Source organism: Pristiophorus japonicus, chromosome 1, assembly GCF_044704955.1.
Source record: "Pristiophorus japonicus isolate sPriJap1 chromosome 1, sPriJap1.hap1, whole genome shotgun sequence".
Lineage (NCBI taxonomy): Eukaryota > Metazoa > Chordata > Chondrichthyes > Pristiophoridae > Pristiophorus > Pristiophorus japonicus.
This window is the reverse complement of record NC_091977.1, coordinates 341,855,484-341,877,153: the sequence shown is the minus strand read 5'-3', so window position 1 is coordinate 341,877,153 and position 21,670 is coordinate 341,855,484. Positions and strand designations below refer to the sequence as shown.

General features: G+C 42.8%; 1 protein-coding gene across 13 annotated transcripts in view; it reads left to right on the top strand.

Moving 5' to 3' along the window:
- Positions 1–21,670, top strand: part of LOC139273211 (cAMP-regulated phosphoprotein 21-like) — a 705,332-nt gene that overhangs the window by 487,021 nt on the left and 196,641 nt on the right. For all 13 annotated transcript variants that reach the window (XM_070889897.1, XM_070889855.1, XM_070889888.1 and 10 more), the window contains one exon: positions 16,394–16,483. In XM_070889897.1, the coding sequence (XP_070745998.1) occupies positions 16,394–16,483 (90 nt within the window). The remainder of the gene's footprint in view (positions 1–16,393; positions 16,484–21,670) is intronic.

The following is a 21,670-nucleotide window of genomic DNA, read 5'->3' as shown; positions in this document are numbered from 1 at the left end:
GAACTATTAGGCGGGCATTGTAGGGTAAATTTTACAAATGCACGCATTCCTCAGGAACGTACATTGGGAAATCGTGCACACACCATCTTCTTTCTTCTGCCCATTCATAAAGAGTTTTCCCTTATGGATCAGTAAATCATGCATTAATAAATAATGTTGAAGGCCTTGAAAATTATTCAATGATAGGTTCAAATCATGAATATGTGATTTATTCTCCCAAAATTAAATGCTTAACTATTGACTTTTATAAACAAATTCAATAGAGTGAATAGGAAAAACACTATTTCCTACGGTTGGGAAGCTGCTGATGTGGGATCATCCATTTAGATATGCCACTAAGAGAGAGTGAGGTGAAAGATTAAAGAAATGTCTTTATTCCTTATTTATTTACTCCGAAAGTTCTTAAGAGCATGAAATGCTTAGCTATAGGGAGTGGTTGAGGGAGAGATTATTGAATCTTTTACGGGAAGAGTAGGTAAACATTTGAAGCACAGATGATGGGCAAGAACAATGATTTATTTGGATTGTTCTAGCTAAGAGTTGGCACTCTCACAGTGGGCTGAATAGTGTCCTTCTGTGCTGTAACCAACCTGAAATACCAGCCATATGCCTCACTCCCTTATGGAATATTGGAACTACATATGTCATCCCTCAATCATTGGGGGGGTACTCCAGTATTTACAGCTTTGAATGGTGTCAACCAAAATGTAGCTTTTGTACAAAGATTAAGAATAGCACAAAAATCCCAAATATCAAATAATGAAGGGCCCTTTACTGACGCATGCATCATATTTCTAAATTATTCATAAGAAAATCTTTACAATCTGTACATCCAATTGTTAACCATGGTTTCAGCAGTGACAATTTTGATACATTAATCGTGATTCTAACAACATGAATTTGTAATTGGGGGTTTACATTTAAACTTATTATGTTATGGGTGTAAATGATATAGGTGTAAATAATTTGTAAATTCATCATCATCATAGGCAGTCCCTCAGAATCGAGGAAAACTTGCTTCCACTCGTAAAGTGAGTTCTTTGGTGGCTGAACAGTCCAATACGAGAGCCACAGACCCTGTTACAGGTGTTGCACTGTTTTGAAGAACTCCATCATGCCTCAAACAGTATAATTTCTGTGTCTTTTTTTTAAGCTTAGCCAGGCAAAATGCTGTGCATTTAAAATGGACTTCAGGTCATTGTATATTTTTTAAGAAAGAGATCCTTTATCTTGATAGCGGGGTAAGTATTATACTCAGTCATCTAAAAACATAGAGAGGTTGTTTCCCCTGGTCGGGGAGACTAGAACTAGGAGGCACAGCCTCAAAATATGGGGGAGCCAATTTAAAACCGAGTTGAGAAGGAATTTCTTCTCCCAGAGGGTTGTGAATTTGTGGAATTCTCTGCCCAAGGAAGCAGTTGAGGCTAGCTCATTGAATGTATTCAAATCACAGATAGATAGATTTTTAACCAATAAGGGAATAAAGGGTTATGGGGAGCAGGCAGGTAAGTGGAGCTGAGTCCACGGCCAGATCAGCCATGATCTTTTTGAATGGCGGAGCAGGCTCGAGGGGCTAGATGGCCTACTCCTGTTCCTAATTCTTATGTACTTATATGTACTTATGTATATGCATCTCAATAAGGGCCCATCTCGCCTTGCTAGTTAACCTTGTGTTATTCAAATGTTAATGTAGGAAGGTTGCCAGTTGGATGAGAAGACAAAAGTAGTTGCCTTTGATTGCTGAACCATCAGTGGAGTTTCACACAATTTGAAATTAAACTATGCAATATTTTATCCACTGAGGAGGTGTCATAAATAAAAAATTCCACATTAGCCAGGAAACTGCTGTTCACACTCTGTCTACTTGATTGGTACAATTGACTAATAATTTGATTGCCTGCCTAGTTAAAGAACTTCTTTATTCTGGAGTGTCGAATCTTGCCTTCGAAATTGTACAAGTGCTGCTGTTTTTCCTGCTAGCTATAGTTTAATGTTTGCCTACCTGTTTACACATTGAGTCAGGGAAGGAGTTCCGTATAGTTTAATTCCAACGCTATGTTTACCAGAAATTAGTTAATGGATTCTGGATGGAACTACTAAAAGTTTGGATTCTTATTTTGTTTCAGAGCAGCTTAAATGTTGTTAGTCAAATACTGTACTGCTAGTTATTAGATATATTCATTTCCTTCTGTGTAATTATATTCTCATGCATAACCCTTAGTTGTGTACAAGAATATAACGATTAGCTTTACCCTGAGCAATATGTACATAAGAGTATAAAAAGTAGGAGCAGGAGTAGGCCATTTGGCCCCTCGAGCCTGCTCGATTTGACAAAATGACATTTTCCCTTTCAGAGTGGACAGGAGAGCATGGGACAAGCCGCACAATCTCCGATGCACAATACGGAGTAAATGGGTAACTGTTAGTCCTGAAATATGCTATTCCCATTCATGCTATACATAAGGGAGCGAGTTTAATTTCATAGGAGATACTGGTCTGGTTATGGAAACTCCCTTTTTGTCATGAACCCAAGTTTAAAGTGTAGGGACAGAAGAGAAATTGCAACAAATACCTTTTTACAAAATACATCTGACTTGTGTATAATATTCTATTTTAAGTTTTATTGGGCTAGAATTTCCGAGCAATCTGCCAGCGCCCGATTGCCATGCAAAAGACCACTAAGATTCCCCAAATTATTGGCAGCAAAAACTTCCCCCCAAAATTTTTTAAATCTGCCCAATGAAAAAAATGGGCATTGCACCCAGATTCTCGGTGAAAAAGGTGAATTTTGGGTCGATTGGGCGGTTCTTAAAGAAAATGGGCGATAATTAATAAATTTATCCCGAGGCTGCAGGTTGGGCCTAGGAGGAGAAAAACACTAAAATAATTTTTCAAAAAACATAACACAAAAAAAATCATTAAAACATTCAAAGGACCCTTTTAACTTAAATCACGACAACTGAATTTAAAATAATTAGTAAAAAAACAATTACTTACCTTTTTCTTGCAGAGCTACTCGCCTACAGCCCAGCTCCGCTGATTCTCATAGGTATTTTTTTTAATACTTACCTACGGGTCACCGCTAAGCCAAATATCACAAGATGGCAATCTGTGGACAGTGCACGTCGGCGGTTCGTTCCCCAGTGGTACTTCGAAACCCAGCGTAACTCAGCTGGGCAATTTCTCGCCGACCTGGTTATCACCCAAAACGGCCAATACCGCAAGAAACCGGGCAGTGAGCCACTGCAAATTCTAGCCCATTGTGATAGACTATTTTTAAACAAGATATATTGTTCAAAATTTTACACTTTCTTTGAGCAACTAATACCAGTTCAGGACTATCTTTTTGTTTATATCCCTCTCTCCCACCTCCGCCTCTCCTTCCACACAAAGGATTAAATAGGATATACGACACAGAAACAGGTCATTAGACCCAACCTGTCCATGCCAGTGTTTATGCTCCACTCGAGCCTCTTCCTGTCTTTCCTCATCTACTGCAAATGTAATACCCCTATTACAATAAGGAGGCAGACAAAAAGCAGGAAACAATAGACTAGTTAGCCTAACATCTGTGGTTGGGAAAATGTTGGAGTCTATTATTAAAGAAGCAGTAGCAGGACATTTGGAAAAGCAAAATTCGGTCAGGCAGAGTCAGCATGGATTTATGAAGGGGAAGTCATGTTTGACAAATTTTCTGGAGTTCTTTGAGGATGTAACGAATAGGTTGGATAAAGGGGAACCAGTGTACGTGGTGTTTTTGGACTTCCAGAAGGTATTTGACAAGGTGTCACATAAAAGGTTACTGCACAAGATAAAAGTTCACTGGGTTGGGGGTAATAAATTAGCATGGATAGAGGATTGGCTAACTAACAGAGAACAGAGAGTCGGGATAAATGGTTTATTCTCTGGCTGGCAACCAGTAACTAGTGGGGTGCTGCAGGGATCAGTGCTGGGACCCCAACTATTTACAATCTATATTAACGACTTGGAAGAAGGGACTGAGTGTAACGTAGCCAAGTTTGCTGACAATACAAAGATGGGAGGAAAAGCAATGTGTGAGGACACAAAAAATCTGCAAAAGGACATAGATAGGCTAAGTGAGTGGGCAAAAATAATGTTGGAAAGTGTGAGGTCATGCATTTTGGCAAAAAAAATTGAAGAACAAGTTATTATTTAAATGAAGAAAGATTGCAAAGTGCCGCAGTACAGCGGGACCTGGGGGTACTTATGCATGAAACACAAAAGGATAGTATGCAGGTACAGCAAGTGATCAGAAAGGCCAATGGTATCTTGGCCTTTATTGCAAAGGGGATGGAGTATAAAAGCAGATAAGTCTTGCTACAGCTATATAAGGTATTGGTGAGGTCACACCTGGAATACTGCGTGCAGTTTTGGTTTCCATATTTACGAAAGGATATACTTGCTTTGGAGGCAATTCAGAGAAGGTTCACTAGGTTGATTCCGGGGATGAGGGGGTTGACTTACGAGGAAAGATTGAGTAGGTTAGGCCTCTGCTCATTGGAATTCAGAAGAATGAGAGGTGATCTTATCGAAACGTATAAGAGTATGACAGGGCTTGACAAGGTGGATGCAGAGAGGATGTTTCCATTGATGGGGGAGACTAGAACTAGAGGGCATGATCTTAGAATAAGGGGCCGGCCATTTAAAACAGATGAGGAGAAATTTCTTCTGAGGGTTGTAAATCTGTGGAATTCGCTGCCTCAGAGAGCTGTGGATGCTGGGACATTGAAGAAATTTAAGACAGAAATAGACAGTTTCTTTAATGATAAGGGATTATGGGGAGCGGGCAGGGAAGTGGAGCTGAGTCCATGATCAGACCAGCCATGATATTGAATGGTGGAGCAAGCTCGAGGGGCCGTTCTTCTGTAAATCGATCAGTAAAACCGTCTATTGCCTTCTCCCTTATATGCTTGTCTAGCTTACCCTTAAATGCATCTATACTATTTACTTCAACCAGCCCCTGTGGTAGCAAGTTCCACATTCTCAACGCTCTTTGGGTAAAGAAGCTTATTCTGAATTCCCTATTGGATTTTTTTATGACTATCTTATACTGATGGTCTCTCGTTATGCTCTTCCGCACAAGTGGAAACATTCTCTCTGTATCCACGCTATCAAAACCTTTCAGAATTTTAAAGACCTCTATTAGGTCACCCCTCAGCCTTTTTTCAAGAGAAAAGAGACCCAGTCTGTTCATCCTTTCCTGATATGTATGCCCTCCCATTTCTGGTATCATCCTTGTAAATTTTCTCTGCACCCTGTCCAGTGATTCTCTATCCTTTTATAATATGACGACCAGAACTGTACTCTCTAAGGGCCCGAAATTCGACATACCGCCCGCTTAACGCCAAAAAATACAAGTTTTGTCAAAAAACAGGTATCTACCGCTGACATATGCACACCCGCCATGTCGAACCGCACACATACCGCCCAAAAAGTGCAAGTTTGATGACATACTGCCGACATAACACCAGAGCTGCATACTGTCCTGGAGAAGGTGGTTTTACTCGATCTCGAATGGGTGTTCGGTGCTGCCATTTTGAAATCAGGAACAGTCAGCAAAAGCAACACCTCAGTATTCAGAGGTGAACAGTTACTTTACAGTGGGATTTACAGTGGAAAAGATATTTATATTGGTACTGAGTACATTATTAAGATAGAAGGCATTTGAGTTTATATTTTTTTCATTGAAAAATCATGAGAGTTTATCTCCGGATACTTGAGATTCTGGAAGAATGGGGCCTGCACTATCTCAGCCTGTATTGTTGACTTCTTGTCTAATGTAGGATCTAGATGGGAGAAGGTTTATTGAGCAGAATTATCAGGGTAATGGAGGAGGTTTCAGACTGATGAGAAGGAGGAGACCTTACCCCCAAAGGGTTTTCAGGGAGAAGTGCTCATACTTGGACCTGACCGATCGACAGTGCTTTCGAAGGATGTGCTTCTGAAAAGAGGTGATCAATGAGATTTGCCAACTCATTAAGGCAGACCTGCAGCCCAGTACCACCAACATTACTGCACTCTCTTTCGAGGTGAAGGTGACTGCGGCATTTTCCTTTTATGCATCCGGCTCTTTTCAGGCATCAGCTGCTGGACATATGCTACATTTCTCAGTACACTACTCATCGCTGCACTTGACAGGTAACCGAAACACTGTATGCTGCCAGATGGAATTTATAAACTTCCCAATGACCAGGGAGGCACAGAGTAAGAGGGTTTTGCACGCATTGCCGGCTTCCCCAAGGTGCAGGGTGCTGTTGACTGTACCCATATTGCCCTGCGAGCACCATTACAGGAGGCAGAGGTGTACTGAAACCGTAAGGGATTCCACTCCCTCAATGTGCAGCTTGTCTGCGACCATACACAGCACACAATGGCAGTGAATGCCTACTTTCCAGGGAGCATCCATGATGCATACATCTTGCGTGAGAGCACTGTGTCTGACCTGTTGAAGTCTGATCCATAAGGTAAATGCTGGATGCTGGGGGACAAAGGGTACGGCCTTGTCACCTGGCTCTTGACCCCCCTGCGGAACCCTCAGACAGAAACCGAGCAATGTTATAATAAGAGCCATTTAGCCACACGTAATATTTTCGAAAAGACAATTGAAGTGCTGAAGCAGCACTTTCGATGCTTGGACCACTCAGGAGGCAGGCAGCAATACCACCCTGAGCAGGTTGCTCAGTTCACAGTGGTGTGCTGCATGTTGCATACTTTAGCAATCATATGGGGACAGGAATTGCCACAGGGGACTGTGGGACCACCTGAGGAGAGAGTGCAGCTGATGGAGGAGGAAACTGAGGGGGAGGATGAGGAGGAGCTTCGCGATTGTCACATGGCATCCCCCCACCCCCCCCCCAACACCACAGCGGCGGGCTCGTAGAGTGTATGCCACTGCAAAATTGTTACGTCAGCAGCTTTACTTGAATGTGGACAGTTGCGTTTCATTTTTTCCTGCAGTGTGTGGGACCCTGATGAATGTTACCCCAAAAGTTTGACACTGTATAAGAGTGCTTAAACTCAATTGAAACGTTTATGTAAAAATTTTAAAATATAGAACAATTGCAAAACTTTGTAAAACTTATGGGGCTGAAATTGATGGCCTTGCCACCCACTGCCGCCAAGATCCGCTGACATCTCTCTCTGGGTTGCGCCCAGCGCCAGTTTGCACTTGAGCTGGAGCGGGCGGGAGGGGAGAACCGCCGGGAACTGCCCGCTGACGTCAGCCGGCGGCCAAGTGGCGCACGTGACCTCCCCCCCCACCGAGATGCCAGATTGGTGCGGGCGGGAGTCGGCACCAGCAAGGGGTAGGACTGCCGTGAGGAGGCTCGTCTAACCCCCAAGGTAAGTTTTTTTAAAAACTGGAAAAAAAAAGGTTAGTAATCACAGCGTCTTACCTTAATGGGTTCCCCTGAAGGTCTTCTGGGTCATTTCTTTTTCCAATCATTTTTATTTGAACGTCTTCGCCCCCTCCGAGGGGCCCGACTCCATCCTCGGCGGCAGTTCGGCGGCAAGAGTCTTTGCCGCCGAGGTTGGGAGCTCCCGCCCGCTTCCACCCAGTTTGACACCGTACGTCGCTCGTTTGCCGCCAGCCCAACTTTAAAATTATTTTTCAGCAATTTAACGCCCAAAGTGCTACCCCGGTCTCTCAGCGGCCTTTTGGGCGGCACTTGAGCGAGACTTGGACTTCACCAAGTTCGGCCCCTATAACTTTGAAAAACTGTAACAACTGTAACAACTTTAAATAAACTTTTAAAAATCAAACTTCAACTATTTAAAGTTAACAATGAACAATTAACAATATAACAAAGCACCCTTTACTGTCCTCGACCTCGACCGAGTACTTCCCCCATCCTTTGGACTCACCCACCCCCACTTTTTCTTACTCCCGCCCTTCCCTTTCCCACTGCCTGTGAGCCAGGACCTCCCTGTGGTGGTACCAAGCCGGCATGCATCAGTGCACCCCAAGTGCTGTTGCTGTTGTTGGGGGTCAGACATTGCAGGCGCAATGAATGGGGCCTCCAGAGAAGCTCATGATCCGGAAGGCACGGCTTCAGGGCTGGAAGCTGCTGGCAGCTCCCCATCCTGAGGTGCTGTCGACCCGAGGGGGAATTTCGTGCCATATCTCGATCCCATCGATTGCCGCATGGCATCAATGGAGTTGGCAGTTTGCTCCATCGCGATGATCAGATGCGACATATCCTCCGACTGTCATTCTGATAACGCCGCGATGTTTCCGGCTATCGTAGCCATGGCCTTGAGCAGCTCTTGACTTATGTCAGTGCTGGCCTGTGATAGACACACCATGTCCAGGTATGCGCCTATCTGTCTTGCAGCAATGAACCTTTGCTGCACCAACTTCCGTCGCTGCGGCAAAGGCGCTGCAACACTGGGGTGCCTTGCTGCGCACCACTTGGTCCCGCAGGATCCAAGGCGGCATGGGGGAATCCTCTGAATATAGAATCGGTGGTGGAGAATGTTTCAGCTGGCCCAGGTGTAACTTATTTCCTCCTCCGTTTCCACCCCCACCTCCACTGGCTCCAGGATGAGCTGCTCTTCCTCTTTGTCATGTATCCTACATGGCTACTGTTGGTACTATCACAAGGTGCCACCAGAGGGCACAGCGGTGGGAAACTTGTCGATTGCATGTACAGGTGTGCCTGGCCTAGTATAAAAGGCAGGCCACCAGGTGTGATCCTGAGCAACTAGCGAGGAAAAGTCATGCCATCGCGATCGGAACTACAGAGTACCTATCATAAGTAATGAAAAGTTGTGTGATGTACGATTTCAACCGCACGCAGCCAATGCAGCGGACAGACACCCAGCAGGGGCACCCAGGTCCAGCGAGCTACCCAATGCTGTAGCCTGCGTCCCGGGGACCAGAGTTATGCACCATGGAGTGTGGTCACAAGCAGCCAATACACATGAGCTGCAGAGCAAGCGAGCTCAGCAGGGCAACGGCACTGGTATCGATACCCTGCCCCTGATCGGCTCCACCTCTCAGGCACCCTATGGCACCAACCACCATGTGCCTGAAAAAGCAGACTGTGCTAAGGCGCAGTCCCCAGACCCCATCGCCACCAAGGCCATACCCGTAAACGAAGGGTTGCCTGTTACAGTCCCCCCCAAAAGGGACCGGGACCAGCCAGGATCCCAAACCAAACAACGCCCAGGCCAGCGAGTCAGCAGTTCCCTGTGCACTGCTAGACGACAGCCCCTCGGGGAGCAGCAGCAACCCAGGGCGCAAAGAAAGGACAGGGAGGTCACAGGCATCTGTGAACCTGCCCGCGCTAGGAGCCACGGCAACAGCCCCTAGAGCAGGCAACTTGAGCCAACCGGGTTCCCACTGCCAGCACTGGGCACCACGCCGCCACCAGACTGCAGGGACACAACCCAGCAGTTCTGGAACTAGTTTGTCCTTACGCACCGGTCACCGCATCGATAATGTATCTCACCAGTCTAACGTACTTGTCTCACAATGGAACCACAAATGTAATGCGACCTTGTCTGTCTGAACTTGAATGTATATGACTGCAATGAGCCTCCGGCATGATCTATATGTGGGGGGTGGGGGGGGGGGTGGGGTGGCAGGGAGAATGGAGTGGTCAGTGACACACACAAACAGCAACCACCAGCACTCTACTGCACCAACCACTCGCCTAAGATTGAAACGACCTGCCAAGGGTCAATCAGATAGAGCTAAGCCCAGAGCACAATCAATGCAGAAGCGATTTGCACTAAAGGCTTAGGGGAGAGTGATGTCATGTAGCCTACATGGCTACTGTTAGTACTATCACAAGGTATGCCACCAGAGGGCACAGCAGTGGGAGACTTGTAGGTTACCTGTACAGGTGTGCCTGGCCTGGTATAAAAGGCAGGCCACCAGGTGTGATCCTCACTCTGGAGTTAACTAATAAAGGACTAAGGTCACTACAGTACAACACATTGCCTCATGGAGTCATTATTAGAGCATCTAAGGACACAACACTCTTTCTCATCTCTGGCAGGGGTGAAGTCGGAAGTGGGCTGGGTGACGCCAGAGGTGGAGGCAGTGGGTCTGTCGTCTGGTCTCTCTGCGGAGGTCTGGTCTAAATCCTCTGAGTCTGGAAGTACAAAACAACATTTAAAAGTGCTTGTCACCAGGGGTCAGGGTTACATGAGTACAGTCACGTAGTGCAGTCTTACTTAAATGTCCACTGCTGCATTACTGCATTACCTATTGCAGACAGACAATACATATATACATATACACTGCGTTACATTGCCCCAACATTGCAGCACATCATATGAGCCCAACATTACAGTGCAATAAACTTACATTACATTACAAGGCCAACATTATTTACGGTTACATGACATGACCGTAACACAGAGCGGGGATTGTATTGAATTAACCATCCTGTGTGGGTGGATTAGGTCCAACGCCGGTAATGGCACAATTGCTATCCCCGACCAGCAACAGGGCAAGGATCTCAATTTCCGTTAAGAGTTCTTGCATTGGGGATCCTCCCACCGTGCGCCGCTGATCCGCTGCTATTGCAGATGTTTCCTTCACAATATATATCGTGAATAGCTGGGGCCCCAAGTACTGATCCCTGTGGTACCCCACTAGTCACTGCCCGCCACCCCAAAAAAGACCCGTTTATTCCCATTCTCTGTTTCCTGTCAGTTAACCAATTTTCAATCCATGCCAATACATTACCCCCAATCCGATGTGTTTTACTTTTGCATACTAACCTCTTATGTGGGACTTTATCAAAGACCTTCTGAAAATCCAAATACACTACATTCACTGGTTCTCCCTTATCTATTCTATCAGTTACATCCTCAAAAAACTCCAGTAGGTTTGTCAAACATGATTTTCCTTTCATAAATCCATGTTGACTTTGTTTAATCCCGTTGATATTATATAAGTGTGCCATTATCACATCCTTTATAATAGACTAGCATTTTCCCTACTACTGATGTTAGGCTAACCAGTCTCTAGTTCCCTGTTTTTTCTCTCCCTCCTTTTTTAAATAGTGGGGTTACATTTGCCACCTTCCAATCTGCAGGAACTGTTCCATAATCTATAGAATTTTGGAAAATGACAACAATAGCATCTATTATTTCCATGGCTACCTCTTTTAGTACTGTAGGATGCAAATCATCAGGCCCAGGGGAATTATCGGCCTTCAGTCCCATTAGTTTCTCCAGCACTATATATTTTTTTAATAATCATTTCCTTTAATTCCTCTTGCTCACTAGACCCTTGGTTCCCTAGAATTTCTGGGACGTTATTTGTGTCCTCTTCCGTGAAAATAGAACCGAAGTATTTATTTAATTGTTCTGCCATTTCCTTGTTCCCCATTACAAATTCTCCCATTTCTGTCTGTAAAGGACCTACATCCTTCTTCACTAATTTATTTCTTTTTACTTTTTAAGCAATTCCATTATATTGATACGATTTTTTATTTATAAAATATGTATTATTATTACTGATATTGTATTATTATTTGTTATTATTTGACTATGGAATTTCTGATGAAAACAACTAACCCTCGAATACTTTGCTGCTACTTCTCACTCTCTCCATCGACTCCAACTCTGCGCATGCGCAGGTGACCCTTGACCCCCGAAATTGTGGGGAAAAAGCATCTGAAAAAAAACAGCAAAAAAAAAAATCTGCACATGCGCAGTGCAGTGCTGCACCATCCATCGAGAAGAAAGTCAATCTTGATCGACTATAATGCTGCATACCGCCCGCTGCACACCGCTCACATATCGGCGAAAAAATTTTGATGAAACTAGCAGACTTCGGTCTTGGCAATATTCTGGCTGTTTTAAACCGAGAAATGGGCAGAGCTTCTATCTTGATGAATTTCGGGCCCTCGGTTTGGTCTAACCAACATTTGATACAAGTTTAGCATAACCTCCCTACTTTTCAATTCTACCCCTCTAGAAAAAAATCTTAAGTCTTGGTTTGCTTTCTTTATGGCCTCCTTGCTAACCTGTGTCGCAACTTTTAGTGATTTGTGTATTTGTACTGCGAGATCCCTTTCTTCCTCTACCCCACCCAGACTCGCACCCTCCAAGTAATAAGTGACCTCCCTATTCTTTCTACCAAAATGTAATACCTCATATTTATCTGTGTTAAACTTCATTTGCCAATTATATGCCCATTCTGCAAGTTTATTAATGTCCTCCTGTAATTTATTGCAGTCCTCCTCAGTATTGACTACGCCCCCAATTTGGTGTCATCTGCAAATTTAGAAATTGTGTTTTGGATTCTAAAATCCAAATTTTTAATATAAATTGTGAACAACAATGGTCCCACAACAATGGTCCCAGCACTGATCCTTGTGGAACACCACTATCCACCTTCTGCCATCTTTTACCCCTACTCTGCTTTCTATCTTGAAGCCAGCTCGCTATCCATTCAGCTGCATGTCCCCTGACTCTGCATTCTCTGACTTTGTTCTTCAGTCTATTATGGGGTACTTTATCGAAGGCCTTCTGAAAATCTAGATAAATTACATCTACTTCCTCTGTTACCTCTTCAAATAATTCAATGAGGTTGGTCAAGCAAGACTTTCCCTTTTGAAATCGATGCCGACTATTCATTATTATATTTTTGGTTTCGAGATGTTCTATTTTCTCCTTTAGTAGGGATTCCATTATTTTTCCTACCACCGATGTTAAACTGACTGGTCTATCATTCCCTGGACATGTTCTATCTACCTTCTTAAATATATGTATTATGTTAGCTATCCGCCAGTCCTCTGGCACTACACCTTTTTCTAATGAATTGTTAAATATGTGCAGTAATGCCTCTGTTCTCTTCCTTAGATTCTTTTTAAATGTGTGGATGCAATCTATCCGGACATGGGGTTTTATTTTATTTGGGTTTGATTAGTTTATTTAATATATCACCTCTTTCCCTCTCTCTATTTTAAATGTAATTATCTCATTACTAAGCTCATCATCCAATGTCATGTCCACCTGTTCTATCTCCCAGGTAAATACTGAAACAAAATAATGATTTAATATTTCTACCATCTCTCTATCGTTACCTGTGGTATTATCCTGTCTATCCCTTAATGGCCCTATTCCCATCCGAACCTTCCTTTTTTATTGATGTGCCTATAAAAAATATTTTACTATTTTGTTTTATGTTCCTTGATAATTTAATTCCATAGTTCTTCTTTGCCTTCCTAATTGTTTTTTTGACTTCTCTCCTAATCTTTTCATATTCTCCCTTATCATGCACTCCCCTGCTGTCTATGTATGCCTCGTTCCTTACCCTCAATTGTTCCCTTATGGCTTTATTCATCCATTGAGTCTCATTAGTGTTTAGTTTGTTCTTTCCTTTTGGCGGAATATATTGTTCCCGCATTCTGTTGAACACCATTTTAAATGTTTCCCATTGCTGTTCTACATCGCTTTTTGCCAATATTGTTGCCCATTTTATTTTCCCAAGTTCTATTCTCAGCCCCTCAAAATCAGCTGTTCTCCAATCTATTACTCTGGTCATTGTCATATTTATATCCTTCTCAATGATTATCTTAACGTTTATTATATTATGGTCACTATTGCCTAAATGTTCCCCTACTTTTACTTACAGTATCTGCTGTGGTTTATTCCCCATTACTAGATCCAATAGCGAATCCTCCCTTGTTGGGTTAGAAAGGAGTTCTGTACACATTGTAGGAACTCCATTCCCTTATCCCCTTTACCTACCTCTTCTGTCCAATTAATATCAGGGTAGTTGAAATCCCCCATGATTATTATTCTATGTATTTTACTCATTTTAATTTGTCTGCATATTTTTTCCTCCACCCCCTTCCACTATTAGGTGATCTGTAGGCTATACCTATTAGTGTGATTGATCTTTTATTATCTTTTATCTCTATCCATATGGAATCTATTTTTGTCTTGCTGATAACTGCGCCACTTTTTTCTACTTCCGTTATGTTATCCCCAATAAGTACAGCTACTCCACCTCCCCTTTTCCCCTCTTTATCTTTTCTAAATATGTTATACCCTGCCGTATTTAATTCCCAATCCCAATTTTTCTAAAGCCATGTCTCAGTAATCCCTACTATGTCTGGTTCCTTGCAACGCATGATTGCCTCCAGCTCCCATGTTTTATTACAGAAACTGTGCATTGCTGTACAGACAGTTTAGCTCATTTTTAAAAGGATTTCCTCTCGCTTTATGTTTAATCATCTTTTTGGACTCCTGTTCTATAACTATTTATTCCCTTGCCATCAATGTCCTCCCTTACTTTATTCTTTGCTATCCTCTCTTTTCCTGTTTTGTTTATATTTAAGCTGGTTACATTTCTTGTAGACCCCGCGCCCCCCATCTTACTAGTTTAAAGCCTTTGCCACCTCCCTATTTACCCTTTCCGCTAGGACACGGTCCCATCCTGGTTCAGGTGGAGCCCGTTCCATCGGTACAGCTCCTTCCTGTCGCAAAACTGGTGCTATTGTCCCATGAAAAGGAATCTCTCTTTCCAACACGAGCCCTTTAGTCACATATTAATTCTCCTGATCTGTCTGCTTCTATGCCACATTTTCACGTGGCTCAGGCAATAATCCAGAGGTTATTACCCTCGAAGTCCTGGTTTTTAATTTAGTGCCTAACTCCGATACTATTTCAGCAGGGCCTTCTCCCTGTTCCTACCTATATCGTTTGTTCCAGCATGGACCTTGACAACTGGATTTACCCTCTCCCTTTCCAAGTTCCTATCCAGCCGCCGTGTGATATCCCTTACCCTGGCACCGGGTAGGCAGAACACCTTTCGGGATTCTCATTCTTGGCTGCAGAGGACGTTATCCATCCCCCAAATTATAGAATCCCCTATCCCCTATCACTACCACATTCCTATTCTGCTTTTCTCCCCCCCCCACTCTGTCATATCTTAGTATAGCCTTATTTTATTTATTTAATTAGTTAAAGTCTTTATTCAATTATTGATTTTGGTTCTATTAATAGTTTAATTAGTTAAGCTATAAGTTTAATACAGTACTTTATAGTTTCCCACACCTAGTTTAAACCACAGTCCTAGGTTAGTGAGAAAAGAGAGAGGGAAAAAAAACCTTAATACTCACCAACCAATCACCTACCTGCTGTCCTTGTTTTTTTTTGGAAATCGTCGAAGGTGCTGCCGCTGCTGATGCCTCCTCCAATTAAGTTCATGTCCCTCTTCTCCAAATTCCCACTCTTTCCAAATTCCCAAATAAAACACTCTGGTTAAGTGAACTCCGGTTAAGACCCTCTGTGCAGATTACACAGTTTGAAAGAAAGAAAGAACTTGCACTCGTTTCTCAGCAGAAATCTTTAACAATGCTCAACCCAAAAAAATCCCCAGCAATCTGCTCCCATCTCGGAACAGAGAAATTTACAACACAGCAGGAGGCTATTCGGCCCATCACATCCATGCTGAATCTTTGCAAGGGACATTCAAAACTAATCCCACTACTCCATTCTCTCCCCATGGCCCTGTATCATTCTCCTGCTTCAAATATTTTCTTAAACGATGCAGTGGCCTCTGTCTCAGCTACTCTTTGTAGTAATTCTTCTAACCTCTCTTAGTGACAGTTTTAAATTGATGATCCCTTGTCACTGATGCCCCAGTCTTTCCCTACTCACATTTTAGGATGGACTTAATACTCGGTGTGTGATGAAATTTTCAGTACTGCTTTCAACCAGTCTTTATTATCTGTTTTCATGTTTACTTTATAGAATCATTGAAATTTATCCCTAAACTTAAACCAGAGGAAAATCAGATAATCCTAATCATTTAAGATTGGAATGCCAATTTGTAAAGGGTTAGGTCTTAGGTGATTCTAAATTTAAATCTGACCGTTTAGCAAATATTTGAAACAAAAAAAATACAGATCTTAGGTTTGTGGCTTGATTGTGTCATTTTCTGTATGTTCAACTACTGCTTCTGTTGATTTTAGTGTTGGTGGTCTAAGTAATAAACCTGTGTGATGTACAATAAATTTTCTGTGTGCCAAGGAGTTTCCCAGAGGGTAGTCTGGGCAAATGTTTGATTTCATAATATTTTCAGGTCCTACTTAACTTTTATTCAGTAAACAATGTCTTAGATTTGCATTATTCATTCTTCTTGCTGAATTAGAAATATGATCAGTAACCTTGATTTATTGGAGCTGCATGCCACGTCGCTGGCTTGTTGTGATGTGCTCAGAATGTTGGTGAGATGTTTTATTCAAGAGATTCCAAATGCAGGTAAAAAGGGATTTTATAGCTTATTTCATGGCAAAATTCTGTTGCTTTTTATGCAGATTGTAATATAATTGATGTACGTGAATGTTTCCAAAGTACTTGTGACCAATAATGTGATCATTTTTTCTGTGCCTCTCAGTCAGGAGCCAAAGGAAAACTAGTAAGAAGTCTTGCCGTTTGTGAAGAGTCTAATCTGCCTCTGCCAACAGAAGCCACTCCAGAGAATCAGGTATGGCTTCAATGCTGCTGTAGCTAATTCAAATTTAATTTTTTTAACACATGTAACTCATAGAGCTCCGTGTTGTTGGTTCTTATCAATTTTTCTCCCACCCAAGAGTCATGTTTTTCTATATTTGTTGTTCTCCCAATTTTTAATTGAATTTTGTTTCCTTGTTTTATTCTTCAATTTAAAAATCTCTGTTTTTTTTAATTTCAGTTTGAGCTAAGAGCTGAAATACTGATCACAGTGACCCAAAGCCTCACATTTTCTCTTTGCACCCAGTTCTGAGGTATAATTATTTGGTCAGCTGCTGGCTACCATGGAAAGTAAACAAAAAATTACAGTGCCCTAGGTGCATGAGAGCACGGACAATTCTAGAGCATGTAAGAAATCTGGTCAAGGAAGGAGAGAGATTCACCTGCAGATTTTGTTCCCTTCGAGTCAACTGCAGAACAAATAAAATCAGAGAACATTTTCCCAGCAAGCGATAGATCAAACTGAAGCTTAAAGCTTGGAAAGGTTGAGGCGTGCACCTTCTCTCTCCCATAACATAGAAAGAGAGGAAAGATGGCACTGATAGGGATACTTTGGTCATGTACTGCACTTTGCTGTACAATTTCTGTGTGTAGCTGAATGGCAACTTCATGCAGAAGTATTGTGTTGATGCAAATATCCTTCCTAATACAAGCCATCTAAAGCCCAAGTACCTGGCTGAAAGAGGCAGTGTGCTGATTGACACAAAATTGCCTTCAATGCATCCCAGTATCTTTTCAAACATTTTGTTTGATTATTTATTCATGCGGGTGCCAGCATTTATTGCCCATCCCTAATTGCCCTTGAGAAGGTTGTGGTGAGTCGCCTTCTTGAACCGCTGCAGTCCTTGAGGTGAAGGTACTCTCACAGTACTGTTGGTGAGGGAGTTCTAGGATTTTGACCCAGTGACAATGAAGAAACAACAAAATACTTTGAAGTTGGGATGATGTGTGACTTTGAGGGGAACTTGCAGGTGGTGAACTCCTATGTGCGCCTACTGCCTTTGTCCTTCTAGGTGGTAGAGGTCGAGGGTTTGAGAAGTGCTATCGAAGAAGCCTTGGCAAGTTGCTGCAATGCATCTTATAGATGCTACACACTGCACCCATGGGGCACCAGTGGTGGAGGGAGTGAATGTTTAAGGTGGTGGATGGGTTGCCAATCAAGCGGGCTGCTTTGTCCTGGATGCTATCGAGCTTCTTGAGTGTTGTTGAAGCTGCACTCATCCAGGCAAATGAAGAGTATTCCATCACACTCCTGACTGTGCCTTGTAGATGGTGGAAAGGCTTTGGGGAGTCAGAAGGTGAGTCACTCGCAACAGAATATCCAGCCTCTGACCTGCTCTTGTAGCCACAATATTTATGTGGCTGGTCCAGTTAAGTTTCTGGTCAATAACAACACCCCAGGATGTTGATGGTGGGGAATTTGGTGATGGTAATCCCGTTGAACTTCAAAAGGAGGTTGCTAGACTATCTCTTGTTGGAGATGGTCATTGCCTGGCACTTGTGTGGTATGCATGTTACTTGTCACTTATCAGCCCAAAGCTGAATGTTGTCCAGGTCGTGCTGCATGCGAGCATGGACTGCTTCATTATCTAAGGAGTTGCGAGTGAAACTGAACACTGTGCAATCATCAGCGAATATCCCCACTTCTGAACTTATATGATGGAGGAAAGATCAGTGATGAAGCAACTGATGATGGTTGGGCCTATGACACTGGCCTGAGGAATTCCTGCAGCGATGTCTTGGGGCTGAGATGATTGACCTCCAGTAACCACAGCTATCTACCTTCGTGCTAAGTATTACTCCAACAGGGGACAATTTTCCTCCTGATTCCCATTGACTTCAATTTTACTCAGGCTCCTTGATGCCACACTCTGTCAATTGCTGCTTTGATGTCAAGGGCAGTCACTCTCACCTCACCTCTAGAATTGAGCTCTTTTGTCCAAGGTTGCAATGAGGTCTGGAGCCGAGTGGTCCTGGAGGAACCCAAACTGAGCATCACTGAGCAGGTTATTGATAAGTGCCGCTTGATAGCACCTGTTGACGACATTTTCCATTATTTTGTTGATGATGGAGAGTAGACCGATGGGGCGGTAATTGGCCGGATTCAATTTGTCCTGCTTTTTCTGGACAAGGCATACCTGAGCAGTTTTCCACATTGTCGGTTAGATGTCAGTGTTGTGGCTGTACTGGAACAGCTTGGCTAGAGGCGCGGTGAGTTCTGGAGCACAAATCTTCAGCACTACAGCCGGGATGTTGTCGGGGCCCATAGCCTTTGCTGTATCCAGTGCGCTCAGCTGTTTCTTGATATCACGTGGGGTGAAACGAATTGGCTGAAGACTGGCTTCTGTGATTTCAGTATGCTTTGGATTATCCTTCTTTTGTGTTTCTTTTTCTATCTCTAATTTTTATGGTAACAAAGGTTTGTGTAAATATTTCATTTCCATCATCTCTTACTGAGCTGGTGAGTAGTTGCTTTTGACATCGCTATGGTTTGGTGCAGGAACAAGTAGTGATATGTAGCATGGCATACATGGCAAAATATACATGAGAAACTCAATGTGAAACGAAATATTCTCTGAGCTCGTCTCCCCTACTGGAAATGCAGCAACCTCCACTGAAGGACTGAATGGTGTGGAGTTCTTCTTGTTCAGCTTTGAGGTTTAGGCTTGCTAGCAAAACTCCACTTTCATGATGTAAGGAGCCAAGCACACCTCAAAAACAGCCTCATTCAACAGTTGTCCCACACCACTGGATGAATCTCTACAATGCTGCCAACCAAGTTGCTAATGCATGCAATGTGTTGGTGTACATTTTGGATAGTCTGTAATTTAGTGGTTCAAAAGTAGATGTTCTCAAAGAGTTGGGTGGAAAAGTAGGACAGAGCCAGAGTTCCAGATGGAAAATAGACTTCCTGGCAGAACATCTTTCACTCTGGCAATTGTGAAGAAGCAGCTGACAGTCTCACTCACCAACATTATGAATTCCTCCAGCATGATGGCGTATGTTTCTCGATGCTCAAATTAAATGCTGATTAAATGAGCATTGCAAGGAAGAAAATTTAGACTGTGGCAACAAAATCCAACTCTTCATTGAAATACTACCTAAAGAAGAGGTCATTTCTGTATTGTTGATTTCTGCAATACCTTACATGACAAATGGGAAGCCACCATATCTCAAAATATGAATTCATAATTTGTTCATGCTGATAACTTCTGTCACACCTACAAAACTGCCACTAATGCCGACACCAACAATACCAGTGAGTGTTCTGTGCTGTTCCAACTCTTGCGAGGAAGGAAAACTCAGTGATAAAATTACTGCTCAAATGGGAATGCCAGCCTTGGATGATGGCATTCCTCTATTAGACTTCTGGCAGTTGCAATTCAGTGCGCTGCCAAACCTTAGGGCTAGAATTTCCTAGAAATCCGCCAGCGCTCGATTGCCCAAAAGACCACTAAGATTCCCAAGATTATCGCTGGCGAAAACTTCCGCTCCCCCAAAAAAAGAGAATAATCTGGCCAGCGAAAAAAAAATGGGCATTGCCCCTCGATTCTCAGTGCAAAAGGTGAATTTTGGACCGATTAGACGATTCTTAAAGAAATTGGTAATAAATTTACTAAAAATTTGCCCCGAGGCTGTGGGTTGGGCCTAGAAACATAGCATAAAAAGTCATAAAAGCATGCTCAGGACCCTTTTAACTTAAATCACTAGAGCTGAATTTTAAAATAATTAGGGCGGACGTTTCCCCTCAAATCGCCCATTTACCGCCCAGTTACCGTCCGGCAGTAAATTCCACAGTCATTACTGCCGGGAGGTATTCGATACTGTCGCCCATATATTATCGCCTGAATACCGCCCAAAATGGAAGTTTCATCATTAAGATCCGTTTATAACCAGACCTTAATACCGTCCTCAAAAAGCAGGTCTTACTGGATCTCTGGATCTTAAGTGCATCTTAAGCCGGCAGTGTGGACACAGATCTGACAGGTTTGGTTGATATTACACCGATTTTATAGTTCTCCACAGTTTGATGTTTCTTTAAATGGATTTGTAATATTTTCTAGTGTTAGGCAATAATATAAATGGTCGAATAAAGCCTTGTTTACTTCTTTAGTGTCTCACTCATATTAGTCTCTCTCCCCGCCCCCCCACCCCCCAGTCTCTCCCCACCCCCCACCCCCCCCAACAGTCTCTCCCCGCCCCCCAGCCTCATCTGTATATGCTTGGGGGCTAAATATACATTTAACCAAATCGTAGATCAAATTACTTCAATCCTGAAATCTTTCCGCCTGATCTTGTACTGTCTGCTACCTTGCTGAATATCTTGTAAGTTTCAGCAACAAATTGCAGTTTATGCTTTTCTCTAGACAAAGTTCTTGATATCTGAAAGTCATGTCTCTGAGTTGCAAGAACCTATGAAAATGCTTATAAGGATATACTGATTGCAGTCTATTGGAATGATTTGAGAACCCTTTTTTTCAGGTGCATGCCTTTTTATTTGAAAACAGGCAAATAATTACCTAATTTTCATCACAATGGCATCATCCATAGGTGACATTGCAATGCATTTTGATATGTGTTTGGAAACAAATGGGAAAGGTTTGCCGAACGTTTTTTCATGAAGACGGGGGAGCCAATGGTGAAGTCCAGTTTCTTTGTGCACGGCAGATTGTTTTCTGTTAAATTTGCTAAGTTTTGTTGCATTTTTTTGGTTTTCAGTTTTCAGTGTGCAGCTTCTGAATGCTCAAGATTTTAACATGAAATGAAATATAACTTTCACCTCACCTCTCATAACTATGCCTTCTCAAAAGTTCTGGTACACTTAATTCTTTGATTACCTGTCAGTGAAAGCTGTGTTTTGGTTGGTGTCAGTTTAGATCAGATGTACTGACCAACTTTAGACTCACGGGGGCTGAAATTCAACGTCAGCAGTAGCGTAAAACTGCCAATAGCAAATCAGCAGCCTGTTTTACAGCCCGCCAATTTCCTTTTCCATTAAAACCACCACCATTTTATACTGCCACCAAAGCCGAAGTTCACCCCCACAATCTCAAACAGTGACTAAATCAGGGGCCACTCTCAACAACCATCCTGTGGCAATTCTAGCTGGTTATTTTTAACAATAGCCTATCTGCCATAAATATGTTGTGAAAAAGAAAAT